This window comes from Trachypithecus francoisi, unplaced genomic scaffold, assembly GCF_009764315.1.
Source record: "Trachypithecus francoisi isolate TF-2019V2 unplaced genomic scaffold, Tfra_2.0 Lachesis_group5, whole genome shotgun sequence".
NCBI lineage: Eukaryota > Metazoa > Chordata > Mammalia > Primates > Cercopithecidae > Trachypithecus > Trachypithecus francoisi.
In genome coordinates, this window is record NW_022681470.1 from 130,391,043 (window position 1) to 130,414,344 (window position 23,302).

Consider the following 23,302-nt stretch of genomic DNA (forward strand, 5'->3'; position numbering starts at 1 on the left):
ACACGTCAGAAAAGGACAAATACTTTATGATGCCATTTACATGAGATTCCCCCAGTCAAATTCACGAATTCAGACAGTAGAATGGAGGTTGCAAAAGACCCTGAGGGAAGCGGTGCACAGGGACTTGTGCAACGAGACAGGTATCAGTGTTGCAAGACGAAAACAATTCTGGAAATTGGCTTCACAATCTGAATGTATTTAACAATACTGAAGAGAACACTTAAAATGGATGGGAGGCAAAGAATACATTCGGCTTAAATGCAAACGTCCTGGCAGGGACAAGCCGCACTGAAGCCAGGCCAGCTCAACCACGCCCCTTCCTGCTCCCTTGTCACTCAGTGACAAAGAGGCGGGGCTATTGGATTTGTCCAATCAGGACCTCAGCTGAAAAGCTGTGCGTGGCCAAGCTGCGCATGCGCAGTGCGGACGTCGCCATTCCTGGCCCACGGCAAGATTGCGTTTCATCTGCTTCTGAGGGCGAAGGTGGCTCTGGCGCATCCTTTGTCGCGCCGTGACTTGCAGCTACTGACAGATCCTTAGGTAGGACACCGGGACTTCCCGGACGCTGGGAAATGGTGAGTGTGCGGGGCCAGTGTCCGAGGGGAGGTTTCTGGTTGGAATCGTCTGTGGCCGAGGCCGGGCACCTCGTTGCTGTCAACTCCGGGGTCTGCAGACCCAGGGGCCACCACGGGCGCAGTTCGGCCCTCGGTCCTCTCCGTGGGGCCTGGACCGGCAGTCGGGAGCCCCAGCGTCCTATCCCATCCCCGCGAGGCGACCTCGGCCCCCGGCCCTGGAGCCCCTCTATGGGCAGCTCCGCGCCCGCAACCCCGCATCTCCCCGGATTGTTCGGTGACAGCGGGAGGGTCCTGGGGAGATACCATCTCGGTCTGTGGGGTTTGTGCGTCTAAGAATCCACTTGGCTGGAAACCTTACGAAGAATCCACGGGCACGTTTCCTCACTTGTGATAACCGAAGCCTGGGGAGGTCCTTGCTGCCGGGGTCAGGAGGACAAGAGGAGCTCCCAGAGGTTCCTGTGACTGCTCAAACGCCCCTGCTCTCACCACCAGGGACGTCATGACCCCTTCTAGTGCTCCCAGCACTCAAGCCTGGGGTTTTTTTTGACCTTCTGAATGTGGGCTTTCTTTTCGAACTTCGAGGACGGGGACTCCTTGTCATAACTGATCAGAAAGATTGTGTTTCTTGCCTTTGGACTCCTTGATCAAACATTAATTCTAGCCACCCTTCATTCTCGTTTCCCTTTGCTCTGGGTAATTTTGTTACCTTGTGTGAATGTGTGCGATTTTTAGTTTCTTTGGTTTCTGGATGGAATTTATCGTGAGCTTGTTCAGGTTTTTAAATTTTTCTTGTTTGTGTTTCTTTATCTGCGTGGTTTCCACCCAAGAGATTTCTTCTGTGTTGCAGTGCCACGATGATGGAAAATCTCTGTATGTCATTTCTTCCATATAAGTGGTAGGACTTTTTTTTTTTTTTTGAGACGGAGTCCCGCTCTGTCGCCCAGGATGGAGTGCAGTGGCACGATCTCGACTCACTGCAAGCTCCGCCTCCCGGGTTCACGCCATTCTCCTGCCTCAGCCTCCAGAGTAGCTGGGACTACAGGCGCCCGCCACCACGCCCGGCTAATTTTTTGTATTTTTAGTAGAGACAGAATTTCACCGTGTTAGCCAGGATGATCTGGATCTCCTGACCTTGTGATCTGCCCGCCTCAGCCTCCCAAAGGGCTGGGATTACAGGCGTGAGCCACCGCGCCCGGCTAAGTGGTAAGCTTTGAGATTTGTGAGAGTGATGTTTATGACATACACCACTTTGATACATTCCGATTGTAGGTGTACGTTGTGATTTTTCTTTCCTCGTGTGGTTTTAATAGGTCAGTATGTTTTTCTCTGAGCAATTATCCAGTGGAAGGTTCCTATGTCTAGAGTCATTGTGGGAATTTTTTTGTTTGTTTGTTTTTATTTTCGTTTTTGTTTTCGTTTTGAGATGGAGTCTCACTCTGTTCCCAGGCTGGAGTGCAATGGCGTGATCACAGTTCACTGCAACCTCTGCCTCCCTGGTTCAAGCAATTCTCCTGCTTCAGCCTCCCGAATAGCTGGGATTACAGGCGCCTGCCACCACGCCCGGCTAATTCTTGTGTTTTTTAGCAGAGATGGGGTTTCACCATGTTGGCCAGGCTGGTCTTGAACTCCTGACCTCAGGTGATCTCTGCCTCAGCCTCCCAAAGTGCTGGGATTACAGGCATGAGCCACTGCACCCGGCTGATTGTGGTTATTTTTTTGATACTGATATGTCAGTAATCTAGTTTGGGTACCATACCCTGAAAGGTGTAATATATAGTTTTTCAGAATTGGAATGCTAATTATTTTTGTATAAAATAATCATCAGTAAGTAATGGTTTTCCTAAGGTGGTTATTTGTAGATCATATCTTTTATCTGTCTGTGTACTTGGGTCAAAAGCTAGTAGTGAGTCTCCTCATCTTAATTCAAGTAGGCTTAATATACATTACTTTGAATCTTCACATCCTGATGGTTTGGATGTATCCAGTTGAGCTATAGCTGCTTTATGATCTGCCAGTGTTTTGTAAATAGTTTTCCTGACTGTATTGGGTTTCTTATGTTATTCCAAGTCTCAGTTAGCAAAATACTTCGCTTAGTACATTGGGTTTGTAGTCTTTCACCATCAAGTTTCTTAATATAAATAGATTGGTTTTTAAGATGCCTACCTTGTAATCAATATTGTAATTAAACACCTTTTGATATTCTGTGAGGTAATTTATATGAGTCATCATTGATTGTATTTCATTAAGTGTCTGTGAGATAGAGGAGAGTATGGAAGTGGTAGTTGACATGTGGGAGTTAAGTTTGTGTTTAAAATCAAACCCTGCTCTTAAGAAATAAAACTGTGGGCTGGGCACAGTGGGTCACGCCTGTAATCCCAGCACTTTTAGGAGGCTGAGGCGGGCGGATCACCTGAGGTCAGGAGTTCAAGACCACCCTGACCAAAATAGCAAATCCATCTCTACTAAAAATACAAAAAAAAAAAATTAGCCGTGCATGGTGACGCACACCTGTAATCTCAGCTACTCGGGAGGTTGAGGCAGGAGAATTAGAATTGCTTGAACCCAGGAGGCAGAGGTTGCAATGAGCTGAGATAACGCCACTGTACTCCACCCTTGAGACTGTCTCGAAAAAAAATTAAATAAATAAATAAAGGTAGTTTGCATATATTGTAGCCAAGTTTGCCATCCAATGTGAATTTAGTATGTGTTGTATTATGTCAAATTCTGAATGGTGCTGTGTCTGTTCATTCAGTTTGATTTGTAAAGCTTGTTGGTCTAGGTACGTGTAGCCATTTTAGTAAATTATACTGAAAAATGGGTGAGGGTAAGGTTTTTTCACCTGTAGGATGATGAAATATAGTTCTAATATATGTTAAGGTGGAAGCATATTAATGTTGGTTGCCCCTTAAAATGTATGTCTCATTGGGTGGTGTTGATTCTGTACATATTTTTTTGTAAGTTTCTCAGTTGCGGTGTTTAACTGGTACCCTTGAAAACAAGTATATTCGCTGGCACTATGGTCATGGCGGAGGGGACGGCAGTGCTGAGGCGGCACAGGCCGGGCACCAAGGCGCAGGCAGTTCTGCCTTGAGCTAAATGGACTTGCTGTCAAACTTCAGAGTGAATGCCATCCAGATACTTGCACACAAATGACAGCAACTGAACAATGGATTTTTCTTTGTGCAGCTCATAAAATTCCAAAAGAGTGTCCTGCTGTAGACTATACTAGACATACACTTGATGGTGCTGCATGTCTTCTGAATAGCAATAAATATTTTCCCAGCAGAGTTAGCATAAAGGAATCATCTGTAGCGAAACTAGGATCAGTATGCCGTAGGATTTACAGAATATTTTCACATGCTTATTTTCATCATCGGCAGATATTTGATGAATATGAAAATGAAACATTTTTGTGTCATCGGTTTACTAAATTTGTGATGAAATACAATTTGATGTCCAAGGATAACCTGATTGTACCAATTTTAGAAGAGGAAGTACAGAATTCAGTTTCTGGGGAAAGTGAAGCATAAAGGGAATCATATGGAAAAATGTACTGATCATATAATTAACATTAATTATGTACTGTATATATCATTTTAGACACATCAATCATGTATCCATATTATAGCATCTTTGTTTAGTATAGGTTTTTGTATGCTGGGTTTGCCTTTTAAAATGGGAAATACTTTTTAAGTTATTCATAAGCTGTATATTCACCAGTGTGGCACTCATGGTTTTTAAATAAGATTAGTATTATCTGTTTATAATGCCTGTTAATAAAAGAATTTACAGTTTGGTTAAAAAAAAAAAAAAAAAGAAAAGAAAACAAGTATATTTAAGATAACTCTGTCTACATAATCTTTTGTTGTTTTAGCATGTGTTTCAGAAGTCGTGTGTGTAGGCCAGGCATGGTGGCTCATGCCTATAATCCCAGCACTTTAGAAACCAAGGTGAGTGAATCACCTGAGTCAGGAGTTCGAGACCAGCCTGGCCAACATGGCGAAACTCTGTCTCTACTGAAAATACAAAAAATTAGCTGGATGTGGTGGCAGGTGCCTGTAATTCCAGCTACTCAGGAAGCTGAGGCAGGAGAATTGCTTCAACCCAGGAGGTGGAGGTTGCAGCCAGCCGAGATTGCATCATTGCACTCCAGCCTGGATGACAGAGCAAGACTCTGTCTCAAAAAAAAAAAAAATTCGTGTGTGTAAAGTGATCAGGATCAGTTAAGGTTATTGGGTGGGCCAGGCGCAATGGCTCACACCTGTAATCCCAGCACTTTGGGAGGCCGAGGCAGGTGGATCTGGAGGTCAGGAGTTCCAGACCAGCCTGGCTAACATGGTAAAACCCTGTCTCTACTAAAAAATACAAAAATTAGCTGGGTGTGGTGGCAGGTGCCTGTAATCCTAGCTACTCGGGAGGCTGAGGCAGGAGAATCACTTGAACCCGGGAGGCGGAGGTTGCGGCAAGCGGAGATGATGCCACTGTACTCCAGCCTGGGCGACGGAGCAAGACTCCGCCTTGTTGGGGGGGATAAAAAGATTATTGGGTGTAATCTGTTTCCGGTCTAATTCTACTAGTGAGGATTTTTTTAGTTCTGTCAAAAAATTGTGGTTCTGTCAAATAAGTTTGACTTTTGGCATGATTATAGCAAGGTTGGGGAAGGCAAAATTTCCCAAAAGTGGAAAGTTAGAGAATCATTTTAGTATGTCTTATCCTCTTCTATTATATATCACAGTCCAGTGGGTATCCCAGTGGCATTGGTGTTTTTTCCCGTGGAGGTCTGAAAGTTGGGTATATGTAATATGAATGGTTGGTGTGATAGCTGTGTCTGGTGTTGTACCATCTTTTAGATCTGCTTTGTAATCATAATCTTTACTTCCTTCAAGTCTGGGTTGGTACCAGAATTCATACCAAGTATCAACAAATGACTTGTAGGAGTATATGTCATATTTATGCTTGTCATGTTCTTCTAGTATACTTTTTGTTGTTGTTGTTGTTGTTTGTTTGTTTGTTTTTGAGATGGAGTTTTGCTCTTTCGCAGTCTGGAGTGCAGTGGCTGGATCTCGGCTCACTACAACCTCTGCCTTCCAGTTTCAAGCAATTGTCCTGCCTCAGCCTCCTGAGCAGTTGGGATTACAGGTGCCTGCCACCACACCTAGCTAACTTTTATATTTTTAGTAGAGTTGGGATTTCACCATGTTGGCCAGGCTGGTCTCAAACTCCTGACCTTGTGATCCGCCCACTACAGCCTCTCAAAGTGCTGGGATTACAGGCAAGAGCCACCATGCCTGGCCTCAGTATATGGTTTGACTGTGATACTTGGATTGGTGTTTGGTCTGACAGATTGCTTTTATCTAATGATCTGTTTTGTTTTGTTTTGTTTGTGTTTTTTTTTTGAGATGCAGTCTCACTCTGTTACGCAGGCTGGAGTGCAGTGGCGTGATCTCGGCTCACTGCAACCTCCACCTCCGGGGTTCAAGCGATTCTCCTGCCTCAGCCTCCCAAGTAGCTGGGATTATAGGCATGAGCCACCATGCTGGCTAATTATTGTATTTTTAGTAGAGACGGAGTTTCACCATGATGGCCAGGCTAGGTAATGGTCTGTTTTGATTGGCATGTCTGTTTCTGTGGCATTTTTCTATGTATTATGGGTGCTGTCCATTGGTTTGAGATGTTATTGAATGCTTGATTGTAGCTACATACATTGGCTGAGTTGCATTTATGTGGTCTTCTAAGGGGTATTTGGGAATACATGCCAAGCATCTATAAAAATGCGTTGATTGGATGTGTGTGTAGAAATTCTTTAGGCATTCATTTCAAATGGTCTGAGACTACATATTATTAGTCCCTTGATTTTTCTAGCAGTGGTTCAAAAAATAATATATTTTCATCAAGTACATGTTGTGGAGTGTGTTCTGGTAATCCTGTGATTTTAGGTATGAGTTAGTATTGTTGGATATCTATGTATTCGAGGCTCAGGAATTTTTATGGTGGCTTTAGAAGGAGTGGTAGGAACAGAAGTAGCAGTAGTTGTTGTTGTTGTATCTGTTATATCCCTTTTATATTCTAAAATATTTTAGGCTGCATGCATTGCCTCATACTTATAATTAGCACTTTGGGAGGTTGAGGCAGGAGAATGACTTGAGACCAGCAACATAGGGAGACCCCATTGCTACTAAAAAAAAAAAAAAAAAAAATTAACTGTTTTAGTCTATTTGTGTCAATCCTATGTTTTATATTAATTATTGGATATGTAATATGTATCTGATTAAACATAACACTGTAACAACTAAGATATAATAGTACACGGCCTTGAGGTTCCAAGATTAGGCCGAATAGGAACAGCTCCAGTCTACAGGTCCCAGCGTGAGCAACATAGAAGATGGGTGATTTCTGGCCGGGCGCGGTGGCTCAAGCCTGTAATCCCAGCACTTTGGGAGGCCGAGACGGGCGGATCACGAGGTCAGGAGATCGAGACCATCCTGGCTAATACGGTGAAACCCTGTCTCTACTTAAAAATACAAAAAACTAGCCGGGCGACGAGGCGGGCGCCTGTAGTCCCAGCTACTCGGCAGGCTGAGGCAGGAGAATGGCATAAACCCGGGAGGCGGAGCTTGCAGTGAGCTGAGATCCGGCCACTGCACTCCAGCCTGGGTGGCAGAGCAAGACTCCGTCTCAAAAAAAAAAAAAAAAGGGCCGGGCGCAGTGGCTCAAGCCTGTAATCCCAGCACTTTGGGAGGCCGAGACGGGCGGATCACGAGGTCAGGAGATCGAGACCATCCTGGCTAACACGGTGAAACCCCGTCTCTACTAAAAAATACAAAAAACTAGCCGGGCGAGGTGGCGGGCGCCTGTAGTCCCAGCTACTGGGGAGGCTGAGGCAGGAGAATGGCGTAAACCCGGGAGGCGGAGCTTGCAGTGAGCTGAGATCCGGTCACTGCACTCCAGCCCAGGGGACAGAGCGAGACTCTGTCTCAAAAAAAAAAAAAAAAAAAGAAATGGGTGATTTCTGCATTTCCAACTGAGATACTGGGTTCATCTCACTGGGGTTTGTTAGACAGTGGGTGCCACCCACAGAGCAGGGCGGGGCATCGCCTCACCTGGGAAGCACAAGGGGTCGGGGTATTCCCTTTCCTAGCCAAGGGAAGCCATGACAGACGGTATCTGAAAAATTAGGACTCTCCCACCCTAATACTGTACTTTTCCAACAGTCTTAGCAAATGGCACACCAGGAGATTATATCCCACGCCTGGCTCGGAGGGTCCCATGCCCACGGAGCCTCACTCACTGCTGGCACAGCAGTCTGAGATTGAACTGCAAGGTGGCAGTGAGGCTGGGGGAGGGGCGTCCACCATTGCTGAGGCTTGAGTAAGTAAACAAAGCAGCAAGTAAACAAAGCAGCTGGGAAGCTCGAACTGGGTGGAGCCCACTGCAGCTCAAGGAGGTCTGCCTGCCTCTGTAGACTCCACCTCTGGGGGCAGGGCATAGCTGAACAAAAGGCAGCAGAAACTTCTGCAGACTTAAACGTCCCTGTCTGACAGCTTTGAAGAGAGTAGTGGTTCTCTCAACACAGAGTTTGAGATCTGAGAACGGACAGAGTGCCTCCTCAAGTGGGTCCCTGACCCCCAAGTAGCCTAACTGGGAGGCACCTCCCAGTATGGGCAGACTGACACCTCATACAGCCAGGTGTCCCTCTGAGATGAAGCTTCCAGAGGAAGGATCAGGCAACAACATTTGCCATTCTTCAATATTTGCTGTACTGCAGCCTCTGCTGGTGATACGCAGGCAAACAGGGTCTCCAACAGACCTGCAGCAAACTCCAACAGACCTGCAGCTGAGGATCCTGACTGTTAGAAGGAAAACTAACAAACAGAAAGGACATCCACACCAAAACCCCATCTGTATGTCACCATCATCAAAGACCAAAGGTAGATAAAACCACAAAGATGGGGAGAAACTAAAGCAGAAAAGCTGAAAATTCTAAAAATCAGAGCACCTCTTCTTCTCCAAAGGAATGCAGCTCCTCGCCAGCAGTGGAACAAAGCTGGACGGAGAATGACTTTGACGAGTTGAGAGAAGAAGGCTTCAGACGATCAGTAATAACAGACTTCTCCGAGCTAAAGGAGGATGTTCAAACCCATCGCAAAGAAGCTAAAAAACCTTGAAAAAAGATTAGACGAATGGCTAACTAGAATAAACAGTGTAGAGAAGACCTTAAATGACCTGATGGAGCTGAAAACCATGGCACGAGAACCACGTGATGCACGCACAAGCTTCAGTAGCTGATTTGATCAAGTGGAAGAAAGCATATCAGTGATTGAAGATCAAATGAATGAAATGAAGTGAGAAGAGAAGTTTAGAGAAAAAAGAGTAAAAAGAAATGAACAAAGCCTCCAAGAAATATGGGACTATGTGAAAAGACCAAATCTATGTCTGATTGGTGCACCTGAAAGTGACAGGTAGAATGGAACCAAGTTGGAAAATACTCTTCAGGATATTATCCAGGAGAACTTCCCCAACCTAGCAAGGCAGGTCAACATTCAAATTCAGGAAATACAGAGAACGCCACAAAGATACTCCTCAAGAAGAGCAACTCCAAGACACATAACTGTCAGATTCACCAAAGTTAAAATGAAGGAAAAAATGTTAAGGGCAGCCAGGGAGAAATGTCAGGTTACCCACAAAGGGAAGCCCATCAGACTAACAGTAGATCTCTTGGCATAAACTCTCCTAGCCAGAAGAGAATGGGGGCCGATCTTCAACATTCTTTAAAAAAAGAATTTTCAACCCAGAATTTCATATCCAGTCAAACTGAGCTTCATAAGTGAAGGAGAAATAAAATCCTTTACAGACAAACAAATGCTGAGAGATTTTATCACCACCAGGCCTGCCTTACAAGAGCTCCTGAAGGAAGCAGTAAACATGGAAAGGAACAAACGGTACCAGTCACTGCAAACACATGCCCAATTGTAAAGACCATTGATGCTAGGAAGAAACTGCATCAACTAACGAGCAAAATAACCAGCTAACATCATAATAACAGGGTCAAATTCACACATAACAATATTAACCTTAAATGTAAATGGGCTAAATGCTGCAATTAAAAGACACAGACTGGCAAATTGGATAAAGAGTCAAGACCCATCAGTGTGCTGTATTCAGGAGACCCATCTCATGTGCAGAGACACACATAGGCTCAAAATAAAGGGATGGAGGAAGATCTACCAAGCAAATGGAAAGCAAACAAAAGCAGGGGTTGCAATCCTAGTCTCTACTAAAACAGACTTTAAAACAACAAAGATCAGAAGAGACAAAGAAGGCCATTACATAATGGTAAAGGGATCAATTCAACAAGAAGAGCTAACTATCCTAAATATATATGCACCCAATACAGGAACACCCAGATTCATAAAGCAAGCCCTTAGAGACCTACAAAGAGACTTAGACTCCCAGACAATAATAATGGGAGACTTTAACACCCCACTGTCAACATTAGACAGATCAATGAGACAGAAAGTTAAGAAGGATATCCAGGAATTGAACTCCGCTCTGCACCAAGCAGACCTAATAGACATCTACAGAACTCTCCACCCCAAATCAACAGAATAGACATTCTTCTTAGCACCACATCACACTTATTCCAAAATTGACCACATAGTTGGAAGTAAAGCACTCCTCAGCAAATGTAAAAGAACAGAAATTACAACAAACTGTCTCTCAGACTACAGTACAATCAAACTAGAACTCAGGATTAAGAAACTCACTCAAAACTGCTCAACTACCTGGAAACTGAATAGCCTGCTCCTAAACGACTACTGGGTACATAATGAAATGAAGGCAGAAATAAAGATGTTCTTTGAAACCAATGAGAACAAAGACACAACATACCAGAATCTCTGGGACACATTTAAAGCACTGTGTAGAGGGAAATTTATAGCACTAAATGCTCACAAGAGAAAGCAGGAAAGATCTAAAATTGACACCCTAACATCACAATTAAAAGAACTAGAGAAGCAAGGGCAAACACATTCAAAAGCTAGCAAAAGGCAAGAAATAACTAAGATCAGAGCTGATTTTTTTTTTTAATGGGCTTCATTGATGTTATTGCAGAGGACATGCAAAAGGAACTACCATCAGAGTGAACAGGCAACCTACAGAATGGGAGAAAATTTTTGCAATCTACCCATCTGGCAATGGGCTAATATCCAGAATCTACAAAGAACTTAAAACAAATTTACAAGAAAAAAACAACCCCATCAAAAAGTGGGCAAAGAATATGAACAGACACTTCTCAAAAGAAATTTATGCAGCCAACCAACACATGAAAAAATGTTCATCATCACTGGTCATCAGAGAAATGCAAATCAAAACCACAATGAGATACCATCTCACACCAGTTAGAATGGCAATCATTAAAAAGTTAGGAAACAACAGATACTGGAGAGGATGTGGAGAAATAGGAACACTTTTACACTGTTGGTGGCAGTGTAAACTAGTTCAACCATTGTGGAAGACAGTGTGGTGATTCCTCAAGGATCTAGAACTAGAAATACCATTTGACCCAGCCATCGCATTACTGGGTATATACCCAAAGGATTATAAATCATGCTGCTATAAAGACACATGCACATGTATGTTTATTGCGGCACTATTTACAATAGCAAAGACTTGGAACCAACCCAAATGTCCATCAATGACAGACTGGATTAAGCAAATGTGGCACATATACACCATGGAATACTGTGCAGTCATAAAAAAGGATGAGTTCGTGTCCTTTGTAGCTACATGGATGAAGCTGGAAGACATCATTCTGGCAAACTATCACAAGGACAAAAAACCAGACTCCACATGTTCTCACTCATAGGTGGGAATTGAACAATGAGAACACTTGGACATAGGGTGGGAAACATCACACACCAGGGCCTGTCGTGGGGGTGGAGGGAAGTGGCAGGGATAGCATTAGGAAATACACCTAATGTAAATGACGAATTAACGGGTGCAGCACACCAACATGGTACATGTATACATATGTAACAAACCTGCACGTTGTGCACATGTACCCTAGAACTTAAAGTATAATAATAAAAAAAAATAACAGTGCTCAATGGGTAAGTTTCATCCTAAACTCTTCCTTAAGCAGCATAGTAGAGAGCTGTTACTAGCAGCAGTATGTATCAAGCGAAATATGTGTTTTCTCTTCTCTCATTAAGCAGTTAAGCAATACAACTTATATAACAGGTTAGTAGCCAAGCCAGACCACCGCAGCCCTTGGAGTCTGCAGGTTCACCTAAGCCTGCGATGGTTCCTAATGCTGCATTTAGTTCACAAATGTAAGGAATAGAAACCTGGCTGTGGCATCTAGGTTCTACCAGGTCTGGTCTGACATCCATTCTGAGCCTGATCGGCCAGTCTGCTTCAACTAAGTTAATCAAATAAATCTGATGCAATGGTTCCGAAGTCTCTAGGTGGCAAAGACAAGTCTCAAGATGAAAAGAAAGGTGAATTAGGTGAGGCATAGGAGAACTTAGAGAGGCTAAAGGTGATTTTGGAGAAACTAAGTCTCCATGCTGAGAGTGCACTGTTGCTGTCAGTCTGCAAACTATTTTTTTTTTTTTTTTTTTTTTTTTTTTTTTTTGAGACGGAGTCTCGCTCTGTCACCCAGGCTGGAGTGCAGTGGCCAGATCTCAGCTCACTGCAAGCTCCGCCTCCCGGGTTCACGCCATTCTCCTGCCTCAGCCTCCCGAGTAGCTGGGATTACAGGCGCCGCCACCTCGCCCGGCTAGGTTTTTGTATTTTTAGTAGAGACGGGGTTTCACCGTGTTAGCCAGGATGGTCTCGATCTCCTGACCTCGTGATCCGCCCGTCTCGGCCTCCCAAAGTGCTGGGATTACAGGCTTGAGCCACCGCGCCCGGCCAGTCTGCAAACTATTAATCAGATACGGTGCTTGGCAAGCAGATGGTGCAATTTGTCGTTTGTCTGCAGTGATGTGTATGCTTGTGTTACCCTGGTTTATCTGGTTGGAATTTAAGTAATAACAAGATAGTAAAGTTACTCTGATGACTAGTAGAGGTGGATGAGAAAGGCAGTAAGACCAGCCAAGAAGCTACACAAATTTGTAGCCAGGTTATTGTTCTTTTTTTTTTTTTTTTTTTTTTTTTTGAGGTTGAGTCTTGCTCTGTTGCCTAGGCTGGAGTGCAAGGGCTCACTGCAGCCTCTGCTCATTGCAGCCTCCGCCTCCTGGGTTCAAGCGATTCTCCTGCTTCAGCCTCCCTGATAGCTGGGATTACAGGTGCCTGCCACCATACCCGGCTAATTTTTGTATTTTTTAGTAGAGACAGGGTTTCACCATGTTGGTCAGGCTGGTCTTGAACTCCTGACCTCAAGTGATCCACCCGCCTTGGCCTCCCAAAGTGCTAGGATTACAGGCATGAGCCACCACACCCAGCCCAGGTTGTTGTTCTTAAGCAAGTAAACTTGTTATTCCAGTGATGGCTATAGCTGATGTTGAAGTTAAAAATACTAGGTAAGTGGCAAGTAAAACTGGGTTGAAGTGCACCTTCAATTATTCTTTTTTTTTTTTTTTTTTTTTTTTTTGAGACGGAGTCTTGCTCTGTCGCCCGGCCTGGAGTGCAGTGGCCGGATCTCAGCTCACTGCAAGCTCCGCCTCCCGGGTTTACGCCATTCTCCTGCCTCAGCCTCCCAAATAGCTGGGACTACAGGCGCCAGCCACCTCGCCTGGCTAGCTTTTTGTATTTTTTAGTAGAGACGGGGTTTCACCGTGTTAGCCAGGATGGTCTAACTCCTGACCTCGTGATTTGCCCGTCTCGGCCTCCCAAAGTGCTGGGATTACAGGCTTGAGCCACCGCGCCCGGCCACCTTCAATTATTCTTATGGAAACACTGATGCAATCAGTGACTTGAAGAAAACAGTGTAGTGCCACTGTTGTAGAAGGTGTAACAAATCTAGGTCTAGTGAAAATTTGGAGAAAAGTTGGAGATTTTGAATAATTCTGTCTCCTCTTTTTCCTGTAGTCAATAAGTATATCTATATCCATGGGCCAGGATGTCCTGCTGGGAGATAGTGTTGTCATTTAGTCAAATGCTCACCTTGTAAGGTATAATCTTTGTATCATTGTCTTCCTTATCCTTTGTGACTGTTAAGGTTGGTTGATTAAAGTAAGAGTAGAAGGGCCGGGCACAGTGGCTCATGCCTATAATCCCAGCCCTTTGGGAGGTCAAGGTGGGCAGATCACTTGAGGCCAGGAGTTTGACACTCACCTGGCCAGCATGGCAAAACCCCATCTCTACTGAAAATACAAAAAATTAACTGGGCATGGTGGTGCGTACCTGTAATCTCAGCTACTCAGAGGCTGAGGCGGGAGAATCGCTTGAACCCAGGAGGTGGAGGTTGCGGTGAGCCCAGATCGTGCCACTGCACTCCAGCCTGGGCAACAGAGTGTGACAGTCTCAAAAAAGAAAAAAAAAAAAAAAAAAGAGTCTGACTTAATTCATATACATTTTTATAACAAAGATGTTGTTTGTTCCTCCTGTAACTTCTTTCAAGGTTTTTCCTTGTCTTTTAATTTTCTCTTTGAATATGATACACCCAGGTGTGGATTCGGGGGTATTTATGTTGCTTGGCATTCCTGGATATGTCCTTTCATGTATATCGTTAATTTTGGGAAATTATCAGTCGTTATTGCTTCAATTATTTCTTCTGTTTCTTTCTGTTTCTTCTTTAGTTAGTACTATTATGTGTGTGTTCCACTTTTTGTAATTTTCTGACAGTTTTTGGATCTTCTGATGTCTTTTTTCTCCTTTTCAGTTTAGTGGGTTATACTGACAGTTCTTCAAGATCACTGATCATCTCTTCAGACATTTCCACTGTATTGATGAACCTCTAAGGTTGTTCTTCATTTCGTTGTGTTGTATTTTATGTCCTTCGTTACCTTTTGATTCTTCGTTAGAATTTCTATGTCTCTGCTTAAATTGTCTATTTTTTCTTTCATATTGTTCAACATTTCCTTGAGAACCCTTAGTATATTAATCATATTTGGTTTAAATTTCTTATCTGACAATTCCAACATCTCTTCTATACCTAATCTGGTTCTGGCGCTTGACCTCTGTCTTCTAATTCTGTTCTTAAAACCTTTTCGTATTTCGTGTATTTTTTGTTGAAAACTGGACAAGATGTACTGGGAAAAAGAAACTGAGGTAAATAGGCCTTGAGTGTGAGTTCTAGGTTTATCCTACTGGGTTTTGTCTCTGTTTACTGTTTTCAGTAGCTGTAGATGTCGGAGGTTAAAATTTCCTTTGGTGTCCTTGCTTTTCTCTCTCCTGTCATCTTTGGGGTTCTCTAGACACTTGCTAAATAAAGTCTGAAACATGCAGAAAGAAATTGCAATATTCTTTCATTGCAACCACCTGTTTTTAAACAGAAACCCTAATGACAATACTGGTAAGCTGTAGGTGGAAGGGAAACATGTTATAGTCCTATGATTTGATCTCAGTCTTTTAGTGAGCCTGTGCCCCTGAGCTGCAATGTTTTGTGATATGATATGATTAGTCTTTGTATGTGATTCCTAGCACAGAGCTCCTAAATCCCTTGAATTTCATAAGTGAGAAGGGTGAAAGCATCCTCCTTATTTGCAAAGTAGCACTCTTAGGAGATCCTAGATGACTTTAGGATTAGGATTGGTGACCAGAAAGACCCACCCTTGAACTTTCAGCCCTAGCCCCCAGCCTCACCAAAGAAAAGAGGAGTTGGAGATTGAATTAATCATTAGTGTGTAATGATTTAATCAATCATATCTATCTGATGGGATCTTCATAAATACTGGGGCTCTGAGAACTTCCATGTTGGTGAACATATTGAGGTGCCGTGACGATGGCACACCCAGGGAATGCATGGAAACTTCCCACCTCCTCCCCATACCGACCAATGGGCCCCTTCCACTTGGCTGTTCGTGAGTTGTATGTTTTGTGATTAAACCGGTGATGCTAAGGAAATCACTCTCCTGACTTCTGAGGGAGGCCCTAGTGAATTATTGAACTATAAAGGGTGTTGTGAGAACTCCAGATTTGTAGTTGGCATATAAAAGCATGAGTGGCCTGGGCACCACACTGTGTGACTTGCGTCTGACATGGGGGCAGTCTTGTGGGACTGAGTCCTTAACCTGTGGAGTCTGACTAATTCTGGGTACTTAAAATTGAATTATATTTTAGGGCACAGTCAATGTCAGAGAGTTGGAGAATGGCGTTGGAAAAGACACCTTGTATTGGTGTTGGGAAGACAAAAAATGGTTCACCTTCACACATGCTTCTGTGTCCCTGCCCCTAGGTCACATAGGCTTTGGCAAAATCCTAGTAGGTTAGGCTTTTGTTGAAATGGATTTTTTTGAGAACAGGCCTTCTTAAGAAGAACATGATGTTCTGGGAATATTATAAAATTGTAACTTTTCCTATTTGTCTCTCAAATTTTGGAGAGAAAACTTTGCCTTATGACCCTCAATTGGATCTAAGAAGAGTAATTGATTTGATGTTTATTTTTTACTTGCGCAGCTGGGAATGACAATTTCTACGTTCCTTACTTGTAAGACCAGAAATTGGAAGTCTCTGACTTCATTTTTTTGTGATGTTTGATGGATGATCGCTTTAAAATCTCATTCTTGCCAGGCATGGGGGCTCATGCCTGTAATCCCAGCACTTTGGGAAGCAGAGGCAGGCAGATCGCTTGAGCCTAGGAGTTCAAGACCAACCTGGCCAACATTGTGAAACCCTGTCTCTACTAAAAACACAAAAATTAGACGGGTGTGGTGGTATACACCTGTAATCCCAGCTACTCAGGAGGCTGAGGCACAAGAATCACTTGAACCCAGGAGGCGAAGGTTGCAGTGAGCCAAGATCACGCTACAGCACTCCAACTTGGGCAACAGCGAAACTCGGTCTCAAAAAAAAATGAAATAAAATAAAATCTCATTCCTCCTTTTCCACTATATACCCCACATCCAGATATGATAGGAAGAAAGCCTGGGTCACCCTCATTTGGTGCTGGTGAGACATCCAATCCACATTAGCCCCTGCCTGTATGCATGAACTCCCACACTAGCCCACTCCCTAACCTCAGTGAAAACCCCAAGCCAGCCTAACCGCTGTTCCCAAGGTCTCAAGTATACATGTAATAAACCTTCTCCTGGTGTAGGGATTTTGTAGAGGTCTAAGTTGCCATACGTTCCTCCTCAGGCCTGAGCTCTAACTTCCCAGTAACCTCCTAGATCCATGAAATATGAGAGAGACAAAAGGAAGAACTGAGCCTGTGATAAATATTACACAAACAAGTTGAAATTAATACTTCTGCAAAGGAATATTTTCATTCAACCAGCTGGATTTGAGTACTCATAGTGGAACAGGAATTAAAAGAAATTTTAAAGATGTGTAAGCAAAAACTCAGTTGTATGTAAGAAAAACCAGTTCCCCCTGAGGAAGAGAAAGAGCTGAAGTCCTTTAAAAATCGACTGCCTGTTTTTCTGTGGCTAGTGAGCCTTATCTCTCCCTTTCCCAGGCATTGTGAAGACTCTGTTTCTCTAGCTGTGCAGCTGCAAGGTCACTAAACAGATAATCTCAAGTCGTAAAACATATTGTTCCTTGAAAAGTAAGAAATAATGTAATGCATGCCTTAATTGAATAACTGTCTTTGTTTCTCACTTCTGTCCCCCTGCACAAATCTCCCCCCGCCCCACGAAATACTGAAAAGGTAGCTTGACTCTTTGTTCGAGGCTCAGTCCTTTAGATGTTAATCCAACTGGGTCAGTGCACCTAAGTAATTAAATAATTCCTCCTCAACATGTCAATCTCTCTATTCCTTAATAATCCCACTGCAGTAGTGGCCCGGAGTCCTTCAGGACTTGGCCAGCAGCTCCTTGTGACAATTTAGCTTTCCCCAGGCCTCCTGGCCTCTCGTTTGTTGATGGGAATAAAAGAAAAGCCTACTGTTCTTGAAGGTGTATTTATTTATTAAAACCTTATCCAGATTGATTCCATGTTTAATGAAATGCTGAGTGATAAGATGCTTAATAAGGTAGGAAATGAGTTTTTGTCACAAGGGATTAGAGGTCTTAAAATTTGTTTCATTTGTATAGCATTTCTCTTACTTTTCCAATGTGAGCTTGAGTCCACCTTTAGAGAACAATAAAGTTCCAAATGATCACAGTAAAAATATAGAAGTAATTGATCAGGCACAGTGGCTCACACCTGTAATCCTAGCACTTTGGGAGGCCGAGGGGTGGGGCAAATTGCCTGCGCTCAGGAGTTCGAGACCAGCCTGGCCAACATGGCAAAACCCCATCTCTACTAAAAATACAAAAAATTAGCTGGGTGTGGTGGCACACACCTGTAGTCCCAGCTCCTCAGGAGGCTGAGGCACAAGAATCATTTGACCTCCAGAGGCGGAGGTTGCAGTGAGCCAAGATCAGACCACTGAACTCCAGCCTGGGCAATAAAGCAAGACTCTGTTTCAAAAAAAGAAAAAGAAAAAAGAAAAAAATAGAAGTAATTTCTGTGTGTTCATGATCGCATGAATTTTATGAGGAAGTCAGTGTGGACAGTTGTAGTTCTGACAGCCGAGTCACACACCAAATGTTTGGAGAACACAGAATTGTATGGGAACTTCTTATAAATCGAGTATAGATCCCCAGTACCACCAGTGTTACCCATCCTCCTGTAAACATATATGGAATGTTTCAGAACTCAGTCTCCTTTGAGGATGTGGCTGTGAACTTCACCCTGGAGGAGTGGGCTTTGCTGGATTCTTCACAGAAAAAGCTCTACGAAGATGTGATGCAGGAGACCTTCAAAAACCTGGTCTGTCTAGGTAAGGATATCAACATTTCTCTCCTCAGTTAAATATATAACACAGAACAAGTGTTTCTTGCTTGACAGCTGTGTTCCAAGATTTGAAATGTGGAAAGGGAATCTTTCGGTGATTGAATCAGACAGAGTCACAGCTAATCATGAAACTAAGACTGGAATGATTTTCTGTAATTTGTAATAATTTATAATGGTGTTTCTGGGTGTGCATTTTAGGAAAAAAGTGGGAAGACCAGGACATTGAAGATGACCACAGAAACCAGGGGAGAAATCGAAGGTGAGTTGCATCCACAGAAGAATAACGGCCCGTGGGGGAATTTCAGAAGAAAGCAGGTGAAACAATTAAGCACAGCTTCAAATTTAGTTATTCCTAGAAAACTTTCACTGAAAATGTTTTCTTAAAAACATCATAGATGTTCAGGATGTGAAAAATAAATCACGTTGAAATAACATTCAGAAAATCCTTCTATAAATATGATTCTTTTGGTCAGGCACAGTAGTTCGTGCAGGTAATCCCAGCGGTTTGGGAGGCTGAAGTAGGAGGATCACTTGAGTCCAGGAATTCAAGACCAGTCTGGGTAACATAACAAGACCTCATCTAAAAAAAAAAAAAAAAGGCTAGGCGTGGTGGCTCACACCTGTATTCCCAGCACTTTGGGAGGCCGAGGGGGCGGATTACGAGGTCAGGAGATTGAGACCATCCTGACTAACATAGTGAAACCCCATCTCTACTAAAAATACAAAAAAAAAATTAGGCCGGCATGGTGGCAGGCGCCTGTAGTCCCAGCTACTCAGGAGGCTCAGAGGAAAATGGCATGAACCTGGGAGGCGGAGGTTGCAGTGAGCCGAGATGCGCCACTGCACTCCAGCCTGGGCGACAGAGCGAGACTCCATCTAAAAAGGCCTGGCACGGTGGCTCATACCTGTAATCCTAGCACTTTGGGAGGCCAAGGCGGGTGGATTACCTGAGGTCAGGAGTTCAAGACCAGCCTGGCCAACATGGCAAAACCCCATCTCCACTAAAAATACAAAAATTAGCCGGCCGTGATAGTGTGCTCCTATAATCCCAGCTACTCAGGAGGCTGAGGCAGGAAAATCACTGGAACCCGGGAGGCAGAGGCTGCAGTGAGCCTAGATCACACCACTGCACTTCAGCCTGAGTGACAGAGTAAGACTCTGTCTCAAAAAAAAAAAAAAAAAAAAAGCATTAGCCAGGCATGCTGGCACGCATCTATAGCACATCTATAGTCCCAGCTGCTCAGGAGGCTGAGATGGGAGGATTGGTTGAGCCCAGGAATTCAAGGCTTCAGTGAGCTGTGATCGTGCCACTGCACTCCAGCCTGTGTGAGAGAATGAGACTCCATCTCTTATTTAAACAAAACAAACAAAAAAATTGACTGTTTTGATCATAACTACGGTTGAGTCTTCTTCCAGAGCATTGAATATATTAACGTTCAAACAATTCAGACAGGGCAGATATCCTACACTTTCTTCGAAAATGGTTAAAATGTAATTCTCATACCTACTAATAAATACAAAATAATTAAAAAGCCACTAATAATGTACTGCTCATTTTTTACAGAGGTCATATGGTTGAGAGACTCTGTGAAAGTAGAAGAGGTAGCAAATGTGGAGAAACCACAAGCCAGATGCCAAATGTTAATATCAACAAGGAAACTTTTACTGGAGCAAAACCACATGAATGCAGCTTTTGTGGAAAAGACTTCATGCATCATTCATCCCTTAATAGGCACATGAGATCTCACACTGGACAGAAACCAAATGAGAATCAGGAATATGAAAAGCAACCATGTAAACGTAAAGCGGTTGGGAAAACCTTCAGTTATCGCCACTGCATTCGCAAACATGAAAGAACTCACACTGGAGGGAAGCCCTATGAATGTAAACAGTGTGGGAAAGCCTTTATATATTACCAGCCTTTTCAAAGACATGAAAGGATTCATGCTGGAGAGAAACCCTATGAATGTAAGCAATGTGGAAAAACCTTTATATATTACCAGTCTTTTCAAAAACATGCTCACACTGGAAAGAAACCCTATGAATGTAAACAGTGTGGGAAAGCCTTTATATGTTACCAATCTTTTCAAAGACATGAAAGGACTCACACTGGAGAGAAACCCTATGAATGTAAGCAATGTGGTAAGGCCTTCAGTTGTCCCACATACTTTCGAACTCATGAAAGAACCCACACTGGAGAAAAACCCTACAAGTGTAAAGAATGTGGTAAAGCTTTCAGTTTTCTCAGTTCTTTTCGAAGGCATAAAAGGACTCACAGTGGAGAGAAACCCTATGAATGTAAAGAATGTGGAAAAGCCTTCTTTTATTCTGCAAGCTTTCAAGCACATGTAATAACACACACGGGGGCTCGACCTTATAAATGTAAAGAATGTGGGAAAGCCTTCAACTCTTCTAATTCCTGTCGAGTGCATGAAAGAACGCATATTGGAGAAAAACCATATGAATGTAAACGGTGTGGCAAATCATTCAGTTGGTCCATTTCTCTTCGAATGCATGAAAGAACTCATACTGGAGAGAAACCCTATGAATGTAAACAGTGTCATAAAACCTTCAGTTTTTCAAGCTCCCTTCGAGAACATGAAACAACTCACACTGGAGAGAAACCCTATGAATGTAAACAATGTGGGAAAGCCTTCCGTTTTTCAAGTTCCCTTCAAAGACATGAAAGGACTCACAGTGCAGAGAAACCCTATGAATGTAAACAGTGTGGGAAAGCCTTCAGGTGTTCAAGTTATTTTCGAATTCATGAAAGGTCGCACACTGGAGAGAAACCCTATGAATGTAAACAGTGTGGAAAAGTTTTCATTCGTTCCAGTTCCTTTCGACTGCATGAAAGGACACACACTGGAGAGAAACCCTATGAATGTAAACTATGTGGGAAAGCCTTCAGTTTTTCAAGTTCCCTTCGAGAACATGAAAAAATTCACACTGGGAATAAACCATTTGAATGTAAGCGGTGTGGTAAGGCCTTCCTTCGTTCCAGTCAAATTCGATTGCATGAAAGGACTCACACTGGAGAGAAACCGTATCAGTGTAAACAATGTGGAAAAGCCTTCATTTCTTCCAGTAAATTTCGAATGCATGAGAGAACTCACACAGGAGAGAAACCCTATCGATGTAAACAATGTGGGAAAGCCTTCAGATTTTCAAGTTCTGTTCGAATTCATGAAAGGTCTCACACTGGAGAGAAACCTTATGAATGCAAACAATGTGGAAAAGCCTTCATTTCTTCCAGTCACTTTCGACTGCATGAAAGGACTCATATGGGAGAGAAAGCCTAAGAATATAAGCAACATTCTGAAGCCTTCAGTTTTTCCAGCTCCTTCTGAATACACGAAAGAGTTCATACTGGACAAAAGCTGTGTGATATACAAACATTGTTTTAAAACCCTGGATTGTTCCAGTTTCTTTTGAATACATGAAAGAATTCCCACTGGTGAGAAACCATATGAATGTAAACATTGTGATTAATCCTTCAGTTGACCTAATTCATTTCAAAGACAGGACTCCTGCTGCAGTGAAATCTGTTTTTTTTTTTTTTTTTTTTTTTTAAAAGCCAAGCTTGGTGGCTCATGCCTGTAGTCCCAGCACTTTGGGAGGCCAAGGCAGGCAGATTATTTGAGGTCAGAAGTTTGAGACCAGCTTGGTCAACATGGTGAAACCCCAGGTCTACTAAAAATTACAAAAAAATTAGCCAGGCATGGTAGCGCATACCTCTAATCCCAGCTGCTCAGGAGGCTAAGGCAGGAGAAATTGCTTGAACATGGAGGCAGAGGTTGCAGGGAGCTGAGATCACGCCACTGCACCCCAGCCTGGGCAACAGAATGAGACACTGTCTCAAGAAAAAAAAAGTGGGAAAATCTTCAACTGTCCTCTGGAGTGTGAATATATGAAAAGACTCAGAGTAGGGTAAAAGTCTATAAATGTAAGAAATTTGGGAAAGCCTTCACACAGCCTTTTGAGCACACATGAGAATATATACTGGAGAGAAACCCTATATATATTAAGAATGTGGGAAATTCTTCATGCTAGTTCTTTCGTTGTTGTTGATGATACAAAAATATTTTCATTTAATAAAGATTGTCAGGTTATATTTAATGAGAAAGAAAGTATCATGTAAACAGCCCACTAATAAAATTTTATGTTCTTATAAATTATTTTATTTTTCTTTAAAATTGGAACATATTCTCATTATGCTTTCCAAAGGACATATTGATTTAGATGTGACTCATTCTTCAGTGGATTCTACAGAAGAAATCATATGAGAGCTAATTTCCAATTCAGCAACAGCATTTTTTACTTCTGTAGTTATTTTTTTCTATCCAATCTGGCTGAGTCTTGGTTGAGTAGTTCATGCTGCTATTTGAAGTCCCTGGGTGTGAGGTAGGGATCCTTAAGTTTTCTCTCATAATATTTCCTCTGTTGAGACCTACACTATTAAGATTTTCAACACAAGATAACTCTTGGACTGGCCTTGTGAAAATGGAGAGTAAACATTTGACCCACTTTGTCTGTAGAAGCTTGGTGCAGACTGCTGCTAATATCTCATTCGTTCTGTAGATGGACTTCTAATTTTTGTCTCTCTTGTCTTGCTCTTTCTTCAATCTCCCATTTAAACTTCTCTACATATTATATATCATGTTCATTTCCATATGACTTTTCAGATTTACTACTTCTGTTACAGTCTTGCCAATGCACCACAGTATAGCAGTTTTTTGTTTTCTGAGGTAGTATGTAGAGTTCTTTGTCTTACTTCCAAGGATATTAAGGAATGCAGACACAAGGGTGAGATTGGAGCAAAAGTTTAATAAGCAAAGAAAGAA

The 23,302-nt window shown here is 42.8% G+C and overlaps 1 protein-coding gene and 1 pseudogene across 3 annotated transcripts; both read left to right on the plus strand.

Annotated features, from left to right (window-relative positions):
• Positions 1-374: 374 nt before the first annotated feature.
• ZNF14 (zinc finger protein 14) lies at positions 375-22,557 on the plus strand. Of its 2 annotated transcripts, none has more exons than XM_033200357.1 (4): positions 375-575; positions 18,318-18,444; positions 18,657-18,717; positions 20,023-22,557. In XM_033200357.1, the coding sequence occupies exons 1-4, from the start codon at positions 573-575 to the stop codon at positions 21,758-21,760; spliced, it is 1,929 nt and encodes a 642-aa protein (XP_033056248.1). In that variant the 5' UTR covers positions 375-572; the 3' UTR covers positions 21,761-22,557. The 2 variants fall into 2 exon arrangements, with proteins under 2 accessions (XP_033056248.1, XP_033056249.1); XM_033200358.1 differs by having other exon boundaries at positions 415-540.
• Positions 3,577-4,373, plus strand: LOC117076643 (annotated as a pseudogene). Its single transcript, XR_004434432.1, has one exon. The product of XR_004434432.1 is annotated as an MOB-like protein phocein (transcript).
• Positions 22,558-23,302: the final 745 nt, after the last annotated feature.

Excerpts from the sequence above, each read along its gene's own strand:
- ZNF14 (XM_033200357.1), top strand. Across the intron at positions 18,445-18,656 it reads CAAAAACCTGGTCTGTCTAG|GAAAAAAGTGGGAAGACCAG; the intron begins GTAAGGATATCA and ends TGTGCATTTTAG. Across the intron at positions 18,718-20,022 it reads AACCAGGGGAGAAATCGAAG|AGGTCATATGGTTGAGAGAC; the intron begins GTGAGTTGCATC and ends CATTTTTTACAG.